Below are 15,856 nucleotides of genomic sequence, written 5' to 3' on the forward strand. Positions count from 1 at the left end.
TCTAGATCAGCGTGATACCCAGTCTGCACTGTGCCTGTAATGAGCTGACAGAATTTCAATCAAAAGCTGAAGACACCAGACATTCTGGTTTGCTAGGGGGCCTTATCACAGATAATGGTGTGATTATCCTCTGGCTTTGGAAGATGGAGATAAGAGCTCAGAGGCCTTCAGCAGGGCTGTCCTCCCTGCAGGGTGGGGGTGGAGGGTGGCTGTGCCATTTTCCAGGTCACAGAGGCCAGTGGGCCTGTCAGGCTCAGCCAATTCAGCTCCTCTGGGCTGCTGTGGCTCTGCAGGCCTAGAATCAAGAGTCCAGATCCTAAAGGCTAGCACCATCCACCTCTGGAGTCCTTAGGGGACCCCAAGACTCCAGCCTCTATTTGCCAACCTCCAGTAACCGAAAGAAAAGGGGGACGGAGACTTTCCAGGTTGCTTGTTTTATCTTTTGACTGGTAGCAGTGTCTTCCTGTTCTAACCTACCCCTTTGGAAACACCATCCACTGGCCCTAGTTTTCTCTCTTGGACCCACCAGAGCACAACCCCCTCCTTCCTGCATGCCATTCTTCTGGACAGTTGAGCCTACCACTGCATCTCCCCCAGCCCTCCCCCAGCCCACCCCCAGCCCAGCTTCCCTCATAGACCAGGTAGCCCTGGGCTTGTCAGATGCCTCTCACTGAGCATTACTCCCCTTGGCATCTTGGCCACTTCCCCAGAGTGTGCTTGAGTGCATCAGAGCTTCCCAGGCAGAAGTCTGAGACCCCCCACCCCACCCCCATGCTGGCTGGCTTCCACCAGCAGAGTAAGGTAGCTGTGTGCCCCTACAGGAAGCTGCTGTGGTCTCTGCTCCTGCTGAGCCATGTGTCCATTGGAAGGCATCTTTGTTTTTTTTAATGTGGTGCTGGGCATGGAACACAGGGCCTCACATGTTAGACAAGTACCCTACCACCCAGCCACACGTCTAGCCCCCAAACCCATCTTTACAATGGCGCCAACCACAATCTACCTTATACTGGGGGGTGGGGGGGCACTGAGAGCTTAAGACCTAGAGGATCCAGCCCTCATGCCTCATCCCAAGCACACTGTACCTCCAGACCTGCCTTCACACTTGATTTGGATTTCAGGGTCAATGGGGGCACAGAGTGCTTAGGACTGCCCACTCTGCTGGCCAGCTGTGGCCACTGGGCTGATGAGTCTGTAGAGCAGATGAGCTCTTTAACCCCTGGACAAAATGGCATGCCTACAAAGGAGCCATGATGTCTAGGCTCTCCCTGGCCGGGCCCCACTTCCTGACCAGAGAAGTCAAGGAAGCTGTGCATCTGTAAACGCCTGCTGGTGGGCTCACCCTCAGTGGCCTCAGCCAGATGTCCCCTGCTCCTTGTAGTAGAGTGGAAGGAACTCCAGCATGTGCTTTCCTTCTGCTCCAGTGGCAGGTGTTGGGGCCTTTTCAGCAGCCCTGTAATCAGCTCGGCTGCAGCCGGAGCATGGCCAGCCAAATCTGTGGCTTTCTCTTTGTATTCTGTGAGTTCATAGAAAACAAGCGAAGCCCTGATTTCCAAGAAGGTTAGGAACAGTAAATCTTTCAACCCCACCGGCTGCCCAACGGCTACCCACCAGCTGCCCACCTGCCTCCTTCCAGTCCAGAGGTCCACGGGCAGGGAACAGAAAGTGTGTCAGAGATCCGCGTCCTGGGCACCAGAGGCTGGGCACTGCCTAGGCAGTGTGGCCAGCAGTCAGTTCATCTGGGGCAGGGGGGGGGTTGCGCAGATAAGAGCATTCCAGAGCCTTCTCCTCTTTCCATCCCCCAGCCGCCCCACCTTCCTCTACTAACCTGAGCAGCACAAATTTTGTGTAATGACAAGGAAAAGGAACATTCTGTGCCAGGCTTTTAATTACAGTTGCTTCGGGCTGCTGGCCTCCATGCTGAACGGCCACATGGAGAGTGTTTAAGTACTCCACAATGCCAACGAGATCGCGAGCCTGTGGTGCGTGCAGTCCACACCTGGAGAGGGTGGGCCGTGCTTCAGAGTTCACTGAGAAGGGCTGGACCTGAATTAGTTCACAGGGACATCAGAGCAGCTGGCCGTGTGCAGCCAGGGCTTCGGGTGGCCTCCAGGCCAGGCGACTATGCCTGTGGGGACCTTTGGAGCAGAGTCCAGCCAGGGAAGGCCTATAATTGAGTGGGAGACAGGTCTTTGGGAGGAAAGCCAAGCTCTGAAAGGGTAGGGTGGCGCTGCAGGGTACAGCCACAGCAGGCAGGGACGACAGTAACAGTGTCACCAGCACGAGATGGTTTACAACATTCTCTGCTTTCTTAGGGTGCTTAAGCCTCCTATCAACCCTTCTAGGGGACACAGCCTCAGAGGGGGAATGACGCTGGCTGAGTCACCCAGGCAGCAAGCCAGGACTGGAGTCACAGCCTCTCACTGAACAGCAGTCTTCATGAGTGCCGGGGTGGATCCCGAGCAAAGGATCAGGCTGTGCCTCCCAGAGCCTGGGCCAGGCCCCACTTAGGACAGCACTGTGGTGACACTGGTCAGCACGACGTGCTCAGAGACTCTGGAGACAGAACACCGGCTCTGCAAGGACTTGTGTCTGGCAGAGGAGCGGGGACCCAGACCAGGCAGGCAGCAGGAGAAGGCGGCCTTAAACTGCTCCCGGAATTTGCCTTGGTTGGGAGACAAAAGACACAGCCATAAGGGGACCAATGCAGCAGGAAGGGGTTTGAGCTCAAGGGACACCTGCACAGCTCCAGTCAAAGCTGTGTGGTGGGGCAGAGAGGGCGGGGTGCGGCTGGGACAGAGAGCCCAAGGCCACCTCAGCCCTGCCAGCCAGAGAGGATGAGAAGGCCCCAGCGGGTTCCTGGAGCAAAATGCAATTGTCTTGATTCCTTGACTGCACTCTGGCTGGGAGCCTGGCTTCAAGACGTGGTGTCTGGCTCAGGGGCCTCAGGTCACCTCTGTTCTCTGTGCCGTGTGTGAGGAGGGAGCGCAGGGTTCACACTGTGGCTAGCCTCCCCCAGCTCTGTCCAATGGTATTGAAATGAGAGCAGCATCCTGTTCAGGTGGCAGTCAGTCACACTGCCCCAGGGGCTGTGCCAGTACCTCAGACTTCATCCCCCAGAGCATGCCCATACCCTGGAAGGCTGTGTCTTACATCACAGATAAGAGGTGCAGAAGTGTATATATAGTTTGCCCAAGGCCAGCCAGCTGGAAAATGAACCTGGGGATCTAACCCCAAGCCCATCTCTTAAAGGGAGGGCAGAATGGGAGAAAAGGGGACTGCACAGCACTGTGTTCAGCTCACATGTATACACGGACTGCACAGCACTGTGTTACCCTCACGTGTATACACGGACTGCACAGCACTGTGTTCAGCTCACATGTATACACGGACTGCACAGCACTGTGTTCAGCTCACGTGTGTACACGGACTGCACAGCACTGTGTTCAGCTCACATGTATACACGGACTGCACAGCACTGTGTTCAGCTCACGTGTGTACACGGACTGCACAGCACTGTTTTCAGCTCACATGTATACACGGACTGCACAGCACTGTGTTCAGCTCACGTGTATACACGGACTGCACAGCACTGTGTTCAGCTCACATGTATACACGGACTGCACAGCACTGTTTTCAGCTCACGTGTGTACACGGACTGCACAGCACTGTGTTACCCTCACGTGTATACATGGACCGCACAGCACTGTGTTCAGCTCACGTGTGTACACGGACTGCACAGCACTGTGTTCAGCTCACGTGTATACACGGACTGCACAGCACTGTGTTCAGCTCACGTGTATACACGGACTGCACAGCACTGTGTTCAGCTCACGTGTATACACGGACTGCACAGCACTGTTTTCAGCTCACGTGTGTACACGGACTGCACAGCACTGTTTTCAGCTCATGTGTATACACGGACTGCACAGCACTGTGTTACCCTCACGTGTATACACGGGAGGCGGGGGCCGGGGGCAGAGGTTTTCTTGAAACCAAACCCTCCCAGTCATGTCTCCGGCCTGTCATCCTCTGGTATCCAGCTCAGGGCAGAGCAGAGCACACAGCAGACACTCGGCAAACACAGGCCAGGTAAGTCATGTGCGTCAGGGTGGCTGCCTGCTCTTTCCTCTACAGGTTCCACTCTCCTGTCCTGTCCCCTGAGCTGGGAAGCAGCCAGGCAGCCTTGGTTGAGTAACTCTTGAGTCACAGTGAGGGCTACACTAGGGACCTCTGACCCCTTCTCAAACATCTTAACGACTTTTGAAAGAGACTGGGAGGTAGAGAACGCGGGTGGGAGTACAGGACAGCATGGTGAGGATAGGGTCGGGGGCCTAGACTCCCGGAAGACAGGGTGGAGATTTGCTTTGAGGCCCATGGATCCAGGGGTAGCCAAGATTCTGGCCACCATACCCTGTGTCTGGCAGTCTCTCTACTGCTGACTGTCCCTCATCCCTCAGCTAGATTACACAATCTCCCTCAGGCAGGGCCTCCAGGGTCCTCTTCTCAGGCCTGGCTCCCTCTAGAAACACAGATTGCTCTGTCTGTACCAGCCAGAGAGGAACTAATAGGAAGGCTTGCTGCGCATGCTCCCTGGATGGGGGATGGAGGTCCAGGTCCTGTCCTTCCTCTTAGGCACTGATCTGCAGGTTGGTCAGACTCCATTCTGGGTACTATTTACTGGCCATAGCTCAGATCCGGACTCCTGGTAAGGGCAGGGTATTCGAGTCTCCCCTATGAGTGGAGGGTTCCCAGAGAGAGATAGAGAGCAGGTACATCCTCTCTTACTAGCCTGAGATGGACCCAGGGACCATGGCCACCCTGAGTCACTGCATGCATGGTCCACTTACCACTGAGGAAGTTGTAGATGATGGGGTTGGCGGCACTGTTGGCATACACCAGCCAGTGAGAGAAGGTAAAGCAGGCGTAGATGGCTTCCCGGTCACTGGCTTGGCGGAACATCCCAAACACTCTGGTGCCAGTGGGGAAAAGGGTGAGGAGCAGGACAGATGGGCAGGGGAAGGATGCCCACAGAACTCTAGCTAGGAAGTGTAAGGGTCCCCACTGCTCACTACTGTCCATTTGGGTCACTTGGTTTGAGATCTTGACCACGATTTTGGGTACCTACACATGGATTTTGACCAGAATGGGCCTTGGGTCAGGGACCAATAGAATCTGCTCAGTCTCCAGCTTCCTGATCACTTGGAGTCACCCCATCTACCTTCTCAGCCATCCCAACAGAAACAAAATGTCATGGACAGCATCCATTTTTTTTTTTTTTCAGCTAAAGAAACAGGCTTAGAAAGAAGTACATGCCCAAGACCACACACATGATCAGGACATGAGCAAACCCAGACTGGCTGCTGTCCACTGCTCCATGACCTTCCACTGATGACCCATGACCCCTCATCTGCCTAAACTGCTGTCCTCCCACCCCGTGATGCTTGCTCCTTCACGTCTGCCAAGTCTCTTCTCGGGGGTCCCAGCCTCAGAGTGTTATGAGAGAAGGTCTCACTGTGTAACCTAGGCTGGCTTTGAACTCATGATCCTCTTTCCTTGGCCTGCTGAGTGCTGAGATTACAGAGCACACCTCCCAGCTTCGCAGAGAAGCCTTAAATAACAACAATGTATCTGAGACACACACCCCCCGCCGCCCCTCGCCCCCCTCCATCGCTCTCTGTCCTCTTCCAGAACTTGAGAGCCAAGTGCATGGGGGAAAGGGGTTTCCCTAACTGCCCCTGGAGGCAGGCCTGATATCCCCAGGCAACACTAGAGGAGACAGCAGAGCAACCCCGGCCCCACCCTGGGGTGGAGAGGGGTGAACGGTACCCTCCTCAGACCCCAAAGCCCCTCCCCTCCCCACACGCTCCCTTGTGCGCTCACCTCTTAAGGACATTGAGGACACTGATGGGCAGATAACAGAGTGCAAAAACCAGCAGAACCACCATTAGCATCCTGGCCGTCTTCCTCCGAGCTCGGATCTGCTTCACCTCGGCCAGGAAGGCTCGGGCGCGGGGCTGGGGCTCTGTACACAGGTCCTGGTGCTGAGCCTCCAGTTGCTCTGAGGGCCGCTTCCAGTTCCGCACCAGGGCTGACGTGGTACCAGGGATCTATCTCACACAGACAGACGGACAGACAGACAGACATGGACACACAGACAGACACAGACACACACAGACAGACACACAGACAGACACACAGACACAGACACAGACAGACAGACACAGACACACACCACACACACGACAGCAAGGGATGTTACTCCTTGAGAGACAGTCATTCCCTTTGGCTGGGGACACTCTGGGCCTGGTGGGCAAGGTAGGGACATCCAAGGAAACTGCCCCACTGTGGGGTCTGGACGCCTTCCTAACTGCTCTCCTGTCCTCCTTAGACCTACAGCTCCATCTTTGGGGATGGGTGCAGCTGAGTCCTGAAGAGATGTCCATGTCACACTGTGGGGAGGCCTGGGAGTCGGGACATAGCTCTCCACCTAGGTGGATGCCCAGAAGCCTGAGTAGTTCTGGACTCCTGGAGCAAGCACATCCTGAAAGCCCCTCCTCACACCACTGAACATCGCAATCACCCCACAAGCAAGAGGCGTGGAGCCAGAATGCAAGGAACTGGAGTTTACAGTTCCCACATCCACGAGCTGTGTGACTTCTCCAAACCTTTGTTTTCTTAACACAGACCAGTCAGGAAAGGCTCTACCAACGTTCCCGCAAGGCAGGTCCTGGGCTTAGCTCAACCCATTGCCCTGCATGGTCTAAGGTGTGGGTTAGTGCTGTTGGTGTCATCAAGACCAGTCAGCCTTGTGGCCCACGTCCTGTCACTGCCTAGACTCTGACCCAGAACCTACTGCCACTAGTGCCGATGGCACTCAGCACCCACCTTCCCATGAACACCACCCCAGGAAACCCACTGTGGGTCGATGTGATGAGGGGAAAGTCAAGCCTGGAACCAGCCGGCCTCGCTGGCCTTGGCTGTCAGTCACCCCTCACACTCTGAAGTTGGCAAGAGCGCCTCTTCCTTAGCTAGCTGTCAGACACTGGATGTGAAGCCCCGCTGGGCAAGCGACTCGGAGCTGAATGGTTAACGTTCTGCTGCTAAGATGAGCATTGAAGCCTCAGATTTGGGTTCCGACTCCCGCTTTCTGCTCACTAGCTGAGTGCTTTGGGGGACATTGCTTGCTTCTCTGGGTGTTTTCTCACATATTTGCGGGGGTGGGGGGATATGGTGGTTAAAGCTGACTCTATAATAATAGCTGCTCAGGAGGCTGAGACAGGAGAATTGCAAGTTCAGCCTAGTCAGGTCAACTTAGCAAGACCCTGCCTCAACATTTAAAAAAGGAAGGAGGGCACAGGGGTCAGGGAGAAAAGGTCTGGAGATAGTCTTCAGTGGTAGAACACTTGTCTAGCATAGGCAAGGCCCCGATCCCCAGTACCAAAAGTTAATTAATTAAATGAGGCTACAGTCACTTTGGGGCCTTTGGCTCCCCGCGTCCCTGGACCTGGCCTCTGTAGTCACAGTATGGATAACGTGTTCTAATGTCAGGGTCCATCTTAGAACAACAGCTTTACCCTTTGTAGCCCGGACAGCGACACCAGAGTTAGCCTCACCTGGCGGCCCCAGAGCTTACGGAAGATCTGGAAGTAGGCCATGGCCATGAGGCCCAGCGGGGCCAGGTAGGTAACAATGAAGAAACAGCTGTGGTAGATCTTAGGGTAGAGCTCATCTGTAGGGGTCATGAGATGCAAGGGTCAGGTTTATCCTGGGAGCCCCAGTCTGCCACAGCAATGCCACCCCGTCCCAACAAGGACCATAGCAAGACCTGGGGACAACTGAATCTCACACAGGCACCATGGCAGGGAGAGAGCCTAGAATTGCCCAGTCTAGTATATCATCCCAGAGGGACCCCTACCCTAGCAGATGCCCACACCAGAAGAGATACCTATCCTGGGGATACCCACCCTGAGAGTCCCCTGTCCTAGGGGTACGCACCCCCGAGGTGCCCGCCATTACCTGCCCAGTGTTCATCACAGACAGAGAAGAGCCGGGTGCGATTGGCTAGCTCGGGCAGCACACTGCTGCACTCCATGACAGCAGCCTGGGGCACCATGACAGCCAGCGACACAGCCCAGATGCCCAGAATGGAGCCACGGGCCCGGCGAGCTGTGCTCTTGAACAACAGCGGGTGGCAGATGGCATACCAGCGGTCCAGGGCGATGAAGCTGAGGGTCAGCACTGCCACCGACACAGACACGGCCTGCTCCATGGGGACACAATGTCAGAGGTGTCGAGGGGAGCCCTTCACAGCCCAGAGCTACCAGTGCAGCAAATTCTGACTCCAACAACTTCGGACTGTGTGAATTCGGGCAAGTCACTCACCCTCTCTGAGCCTTATCTGCAGAATGGGAATATAGCATCTATCTGGCGGAATTCTGGTAAGAATAAATGAAATCATGTATGGAGAATGTCCAGTTGGGGACCTGACACACACACACGGCACTACTCTACTGTGAATAATGACACTCTGTGTGGCGGGCACTCCTCTCCCTGTCCTTACAACCCCATGAGGTGGGTACAGTGTTACAGAAGAGGAAATGAGACACGTGATTCTCTCACACTTCAGCTCAACAGACTGGGTCGGTTGAACAGAAAGCCTCAAAACAGTGAGAAATCCAGGCAGCATCTCTGTCACCCTGGAGGTCGTCCCTTCCCTAGGCTGTTGGGAAAGCCCTTGTTCTGAGAGACATAGATGAGTGGGCAGGTAGCATAGGCAGGCATTGCCTCCAGGGTGTCCCAGTTTCCCGGGGTGCAGGAAGAGGACTGGGGGCTACTGAGAGGCCACAGTGGCTTCTGGCCAGCCCTCCCTCCAGTCTGCTGATCCCACTGGCATCCTGGTGTCCAGTATTGGAGAAGGAGACCAGAGAGGAGAGGAGAGACAGTTCCCTTTGGCTCTCTCAGTTGGTCCCCACTGGGTTCAAGGACCAGCCCCCGTGAGCATTTGGGACTGTCACCGTGGGCTGGGCTCCTGTCTCCTCTCTATATGTGCCCATGTACTTGGAGGTAACTGTGTGTGCACACATGGCCAAGTCTGCACCTGTCACCGGGAGGGGTTCCCTATGTGAGTCTTTGAGGCTGTGTCTGTGCTCCTGAGTGTACAGTCTGGTGGTCTGGGTGACCCTGCAAGAGTCCTGAGCCACTGTGACTTACCTGAAAGGTGATACTTAGGGTCACTGATACCCATCAAGGTGTTAGTTGGGTGTGTTAGAGGCCCCTGAGGGGTGTGGGAGAGCTAACCTGTAGGTAGGGGATGACCTTGCACAAGGCATGGCCGAAGAGCCACGATTCAGTGATGTCCACTAACAGGCTGGCAGGCAGGCAGATGGCAGTCACCAGCACATCTGCCAGGGACAGGTTGACAATGAAGTAGTTGGTGACTGTCCTCATGTGGTGGTTCCTCCACACAGCCAGGCAGACTGTAGAGATCAGCAGGGCTAGGTAAGTCAACAGCAGCCAGGCCCATTCAGGCTCTGCTGGGATGCTGAGCCCCCATCCCCCACCTCACCAACAGGAAGGGCTATGAAGGCAATGCCCCCGCGGCCTCCCTCTAATCCTCAGAAGACAGACACCTACCCAGTGTGTTGCCCACCAAGGCTATGAGGAACACGGCCACGTAGGCCACGATGAGAACCCACTCGTACTGCTTTGGGTAGAGATAATCGCGCCACAGGTAGCGGAGGAACTCATCTTCATAGTCTGGAGGAAGGGGAAAGGGCTCCCCGCTGCCAGTGGGGACCCCGGGCTGGGCCCCAGGAGTGGCCGAGGGTTCCATGAGCTCGGGAGCCGCTTCAGCTGAGGAGCATCCTGGGCTCTGTGGAGGAAGAAGAACTCCCACAAGCCCTCAGCCCACTCCCTTCAGGGGGCCCTGATCTTACACCCAATTCTTTGGGGTCCCAGCCCAAACTTCCTGAAGGAGAGAAGACTAGGAGGGAAGGAGAAAGGGAAAACGGGAAAAAAAGAAGGAAGGAAGGGAAGGCGTGGACATTAAGGACTTTGCCTACCTTTCCTCTCTATTCTTAGTCGTGAGTTGGGAATGGTGGAGAAGGGCATCTTATCTCCCTCATTCAGCCTCAGTTTCCCCATCCAACGGAGTAATAAAGATACCTACCTCTCAGGGCCACGATGAGGAGTATTGAGCTCAAAAGCTTAGGGACTACCTCACCCAGAAGCCGGCCTCCCGGTCAGTGTCCGGTATCATTATTAGTGAGCCCTGCTGCACGGATGAAGACATGGAAAGGTTGGGACCCTTGCTCAAGGTCACAAAGCCAATCCAGGTCTGCCTGCATCCTCCAGCCATCACAGATTTAGGAAAGGAATCCATTCCCAATTGCAATTATTTTCTTTTGCATCAGTTCTCAAGCCTTAATTAGGGTTTGAGGAAAGGGTTCAGGGAGATACTGAAGATCCAGGTCCCGCCCACCAGACCTGCCAGAGCCTCCTCAGTGCGCGTACACACGCGCGCGCGCACACACACACACATACACACACCCGAGAAGAAGAGTGTGGGAAGGGACTGACCACCTCCCTGAGAGAAAGGAAATAGTCCCCCGCCCAGAAACGGAATTCTCAAGACCCCCTTGCTAAGTCTCCTGGAGTCACCGGGGCCGCTATGCTCCCCGACGGCCGGCAGGGGTCGCTGAGCCGGCGCGCAGGCCGCTCTCCATTCATAAATCCGGCCTCGCTCAGGCCGCTCCCTCCTCCCTCCCTCAGACCCCTCCTTCCCCTAGCTGGGTAGGGACGACCCTAGACTGGTGTAGGAGGGTGGACGGTCCCCGGAGAGCCCCTGGAAGGGGGCAGAGACGCTGGCCTACTGATTTCCCAGATGGTCCTCCCTGCTCCTTAGGGGGTCTGGGAGGATTCCCAGAAGGGCCAGCCAGAGCGCTAAAGGGTTACAAGGGAGACGCCCGGAGGTGAGAGGAGTAGGTGGTGACGCAGCCTTCCAGCACTCAGGTCACCCCCAGAGACTCCAGGCTCCCCCGCCCCGTCACCTGCCACTGCTCCTCTGGAACCCCCATGCCAGTCCTGATGGCCCCCCATATCCCGCACCTGTTGGCTCCCGGCCCCGAGCATCATCCGTTGCTGGTACCTGGACCTTGCTCGCGGGACCTTGCCTTGGTGCTGGGGAAGGCCAGGGCTGGGGACGCGGCGGGGCAGCCCCCTCCCGAGGCTGAGCTGTCCGCTCGGTGGCTGCGTGGCCCCGGCTCCGCGCCGGTGGTAGCTCGGGAGGGCTCAGGAGGGCTGCGTGCCGCGGGGAGGGGAGCAGGGCGGGAGGCTGGGCAGGGAGGGGAGGGAGCCCCGGCCCGTCTGCGCTCCTGGTCGCCCAACTCGAGCCCCGCTTTGTACGTCAAGCTTCCATCCACCTCCATTCACGCGTCCACTGGCTCATTCATTCCGTGCGCACCCTTTCGACACTTACACTCCCTCCACCCTGCATTCAGCACGCACCTAGGGTGTGCGTGTGGTGGTGGCGGCGGCGTCGGGAGGGACACAGTGCAGGGGTGGACCCCACCTCTGCTCGCTGCCTCACCTGGCCGGTGAGGATGGTAGCACAAGTGGTTGTCACAGAGGTGAAAGGATGCCAGTGCCGCCTCCAGGCAAGCTCAGGACGCGCTGGAGCAGCTAGTGTCCAGAGACGTCAGAAAGCCCGGATCTCTCCTGGGTCTCTCTGCCCCAAATCCTTGTTCGCACCTACTTCCCCTTCCTAAAGCCAGGACGTGAAGTGGAGGCAGAAGAGGGGAAGCTGGAGACATTCGTTAATTCAATAAATATTTATCAAGCTCTGTAACAAGCAACGAACCTATAATACGGCCGCCATTTCCACAGGCTGCGCGATCTCATTTAATCCCCACGTCAGCCGGGTGAGGTAGTTGTTATTGTCCCCATTTTACAGATAAGACCTTGGATGTACACAGTTCAGGGCTTTGCCCAAGGTCAGAGGCAGAGCTGGTTTTCAAACTTGTGTTCCACTCAGATCTATCAGCGCTGCCAACCTCTAAGGCTCCCAGCCTCGAAGAGGATCTAGCCATCCGGAGTAAGGCATTTCCCATGGTGCCTACAGAGTTGGGAGAGGTCCCAAGGGGCTGAGATCACAACAGCACAGAAGAGCTCACCCGGGGCTTCCAAGAGCAGAAATACCTGCTCAGAAACTTGAAGAATGATCAAGTGGCCTAGAGGCTAAGGTAGAGTATGGGAGGAGAGCTCTTTAAGCTAGACAGCAGCAGGTGCAAATGATTGCAGGTTAGGTCTCCTGGGAATCCCAGGCAGGTGGAGGGGGACCTTCTGGGCTTTCAGATAGTCACCTTGCCCACCTCCTGCCCCAGGACAGGACCTTCCAAGCAGGTAAGTCTCCTTTCTCTCACATCCCTCCCTCCTGGGAGTGTAACCACATTTTCCCTTTATAGCCAGAACTCTCTTCCGAGGCGCTAGAGATGCAGACAGGGAGTCTGGGAGCCGAGGGCCGGGGACCCTTATGGGTCTGGTGACCTCCACTCCTGAAGAATGGATGTGTCTGGACCTGAGGCAGAACTTTGTTCTTGGGTAGTTGTGGCATTTGTATGCAAGATGGTGGATCATAGAACTCTAGGATTCTGTTTTGTGGTTTGTTTGTTTGGTTGGTTTTTTGTTTTTGTTTTTTTTCTTTCCCCAAGACCGGTTTTCTCTGTGTAGCCCTGGCTGTCCTGGAACTCACTCTGTAGACTAGGCTGGCCTTGAACTCACAGAGAGCCACCTGTCTCTGCTTCCCGAGTGCTGGGATTAAAGGTGTGCGCCACCACCACCACCTGGCTGTGCCACCATCAGCAGCCGATCTCTGGGATTCTAAAACTGTCCTGTTTGCTGCTTGAGGCAGTGGCTGAATGAAGGACTCCCAAGAAGAGGGACAGTGTGTGTGTGTGTGTGTGTGTGTGTGTGTGTGTGTGTGTTAGAGCTAATGTACTCACAGAAGGGTTATTAGAATGTATTTAGAGAATTCAGTTTGTTGTCCTGTGTATTTGTGTCTCTCTGTACATGAGAGTACGCTCTTGGGTGATGACTGGGACTCACCTGGCTAGATATGTCTGTATGGGTCTTGATTTGTCCCTGTGTTTTGGTGTCTAGGGACTGGGGGGGCTGTTATCTGTCTCTGTGGGGTCTCAACATGCATCTGTGGTTTTGACCAGCAGTGGCCTCTCGGCTTGTTTCCCTGTGAGTTTGGGAATGTGAGAGTGGGCATGCCTTTGTGTCTACAGCTTTGCAAGTGTGTGAATGTGGAACTCGGCAGTCTGCTCCCATGGTGATGACTCACCCTTCCACATTCTGCCCACCCCACCCCCAATCTGGGGCTGCAACCATTTGCCACATAGGGGTCCCAGAGGAGGCTGCAGCGTGTGGGGGGATGGGAGGCTGATCATGCAAGGACACTCAACTAACAGCTGCTTTGGGCAAGTTGCAGCCAGGGATGCGGAAGGTATAGATCCCTGCGTGGGCGGTGGGCCGCTCAGGCTCTGTGCTGACTCTTTAGCTCAGAGCTGTGGATTCCAAGGCCCCAGACACCATGGTTTGCAGTGAGCAAAGAGCCTCCATTCTCTCAAGTCGATGAACATGGGGAGTGCATTTGTCCTTGTGTGTGGAGGAAACCTGACTGCTGTTCCCTTAAACCCACTGAGAACATCCAGTATTGTAGTGCCAGTCCCAGCCCCCCCGACCAGGAATCTCCAGTTGCCCACTTCTCCCCCTTTATTCCTTTGTACCCCAGAGGTGGCTGCTTCCCATGACAAGAGTCAGGAGGGACTCCTCAAGGTGGCAGATCTCTGTTCTTCACCTATAGGACCCTGATCAGCAGGAGACTGTGGGCCCCAAGACCATCTGGTCCTGAGTTGGGTACCCCCAATTCAGCTACAAGTGGATTATCATTGAACCTAGTCTCTCTCCTAAGCAGGAGAGAGAGAAACCTTGAATACCTGCTTAAAAGACATCTGAGCCAGACATGGAAAACACCCTCCCCCTCCCCCTGCGGGAGCTGCAGTTGTTTAGTTCTTGGACACAATGGCATTGGCCTCTGGGAGCTCCTGGCAAAATGCCAGTGCCCAAGAGAGACCAAGGACTTCAGGTCTTCTCTGGATGGGGCCATCAGCCCCGGTGCCTCCTCTGCTCAGGGAAGGCCAGCCTGAAACCTTGGCTTTGCTTGAACTGTCTGTCAAACCGTGTCCACATGACCTTTTTCCTGGAAGCAGCCGGCCCCAACCTTGTTGATCTAATCCTGAGCCTCCAAGCCACAGGTCCCTGTCACATCCATCTTCAAGCGTCAGCCCAGGCACTGTCGTCCTCAGGTGCTGGCTCACCCTCCCTCCCTCTCTCCTTCCCAGTTCCGATGTGACTTACAGTAACCTCTGTCTGGCTAGGACTAGAGCAAGTGAACAGTAATTGGCTTTGCAATTTGTGGATGCTGAGGGCCTGGCTGTGGGTGGGGCGACTGTGGCCAGGGGACAGAAATGCTGTTTAGAAGGCCCTAAATCAGGAATCGAAGGGTAGATTTGGGTGCAGGACTCTATTGTACTCCAGGAAGGGGGCTTCAAGGACTGGGACTAGGGAAGTCACTGAGGTAGCTGTGAGGCTTTGGGTCCCTGGGTTCAATGGCAATGACTTCTGGGAAGAGCTAGCCAAGTATTTAATGTTCTGGGGTGAACCCAGATACTTCCTGTCTTCAGCATCTCCGTAGGATGCCCTCATCCCTTGGAGGAAGAGCTCCCTATTTAGGCCTGGAGGCTTAGAAGGACCAGCATGCACCGAGAAAGGAGGGGTCCTGGGTCTGGAATCGGGGCCCTCTGAGACTTAGAAAGCATCTTCCACACAGGTATGGGGCAGGAGAAGGGTCTTGCTCACCCAGCTGCTCACTCAGCAAACCCTGAGGGGACCCTGCAGCTCAGGCTGGGGAGCCCCTTACATAGAGATGGTTGAGTGGAGTCAAATCCGTGGGGTTATTGTGTGGGGACAAACTCCGTGCAATGCGTTTAGGACCCACAATATGAGTTCAAGCAGAAAACCAGAAAGGCCTGGCTTAGCTGCCAGCTCAGTACTTCCTGATATGTGCTCCTCAAGAGTCACTTACACGGCCCTGGACCTCTGTAATAGGTTATAGATAATAGCTCAAAGGAGCCCTGGTCTGGCACAGAACTCAGTGGTTGAGCAGCTGTGAGCATGTGCAAGGCCTTGGGTTCTGTCCCTAACCCTGAACAAAAGGAGGGTTGAGGGCTAAGGTGGTGAACCCTGAGAGATGGAGTCTGAGGATGCGGTTTGTGGTGGAATACTTGCTTGCCATGCGCAAGGCCCTGGGGTTCTACACCCAGCGCTTCAAAAACAAAAACAAAACCCACATCACAACCACCCCTGGAACCAGGCGTTGAGTCCCACAGCCAAGAAGAGTGCGCAGACATGACTCCATCATAAGGCTCTTGGGGTGGGGAGATAATGCTAATTACCCAAGTGGCTTCTAAAACAGAATCAGGAGCCTCAGGCAGAGGCCATGGGAAGGAGGCCCAGGCTCAGTGATGCCAGTGTGGGAAATGGCCGCAGTGGCTACACACCAGGGACAGCCTCCAGCCTGTGAACCTGGAGAAATGAGGGAGTCAGTCCCCAGAGCCTGGAGAAGCGCCGCAGCCCTCCTAATCTCTTGGTCTTCCTCCTCAAGAACTCACTTGGCTGTGGGTCCTCAGCACTGAAGAGCGGCTTACATTGCTTTAAGCCAATACATTGTGATCATCTGCTGTAACACACACACACACACACATACACACACACACACACACACACACACACACAC

General features: G+C 55.5%; 1 protein-coding gene across 1 annotated transcript; it reads right to left on the reverse strand.

Annotated features, from left to right (window-relative positions):
- Window positions 1-2,489: 2,489 nt before the first annotated feature.
- On the reverse strand, window positions 2,490-9,832 carry Hcrtr1 (hypocretin receptor 1). Its single transcript, XM_059256145.1, has 7 exons — window positions 9,634-9,832; window positions 9,298-9,476; window positions 8,017-8,260; window positions 7,614-7,729; window positions 5,881-6,107; window positions 4,848-4,969; window positions 2,490-2,662 (listed from the first exon to the last, which is right to left on the reverse strand). The coding sequence occupies exons 1-7, from the start codon at window positions 9,830-9,832 to the stop codon at window positions 2,505-2,507; spliced, it is 1,245 nt and encodes a 414-aa protein (XP_059112128.1). The 3' UTR covers window positions 2,490-2,504.
- Window positions 9,833-15,856: the final 6,024 nt, after the last annotated feature.

This window comes from Peromyscus eremicus, chromosome 2, assembly GCF_949786415.1.
Source record: "Peromyscus eremicus chromosome 2, PerEre_H2_v1, whole genome shotgun sequence".
In the NCBI taxonomy this organism is placed as follows: Eukaryota; Metazoa; Chordata; class Mammalia; order Rodentia; family Cricetidae; genus Peromyscus; species Peromyscus eremicus.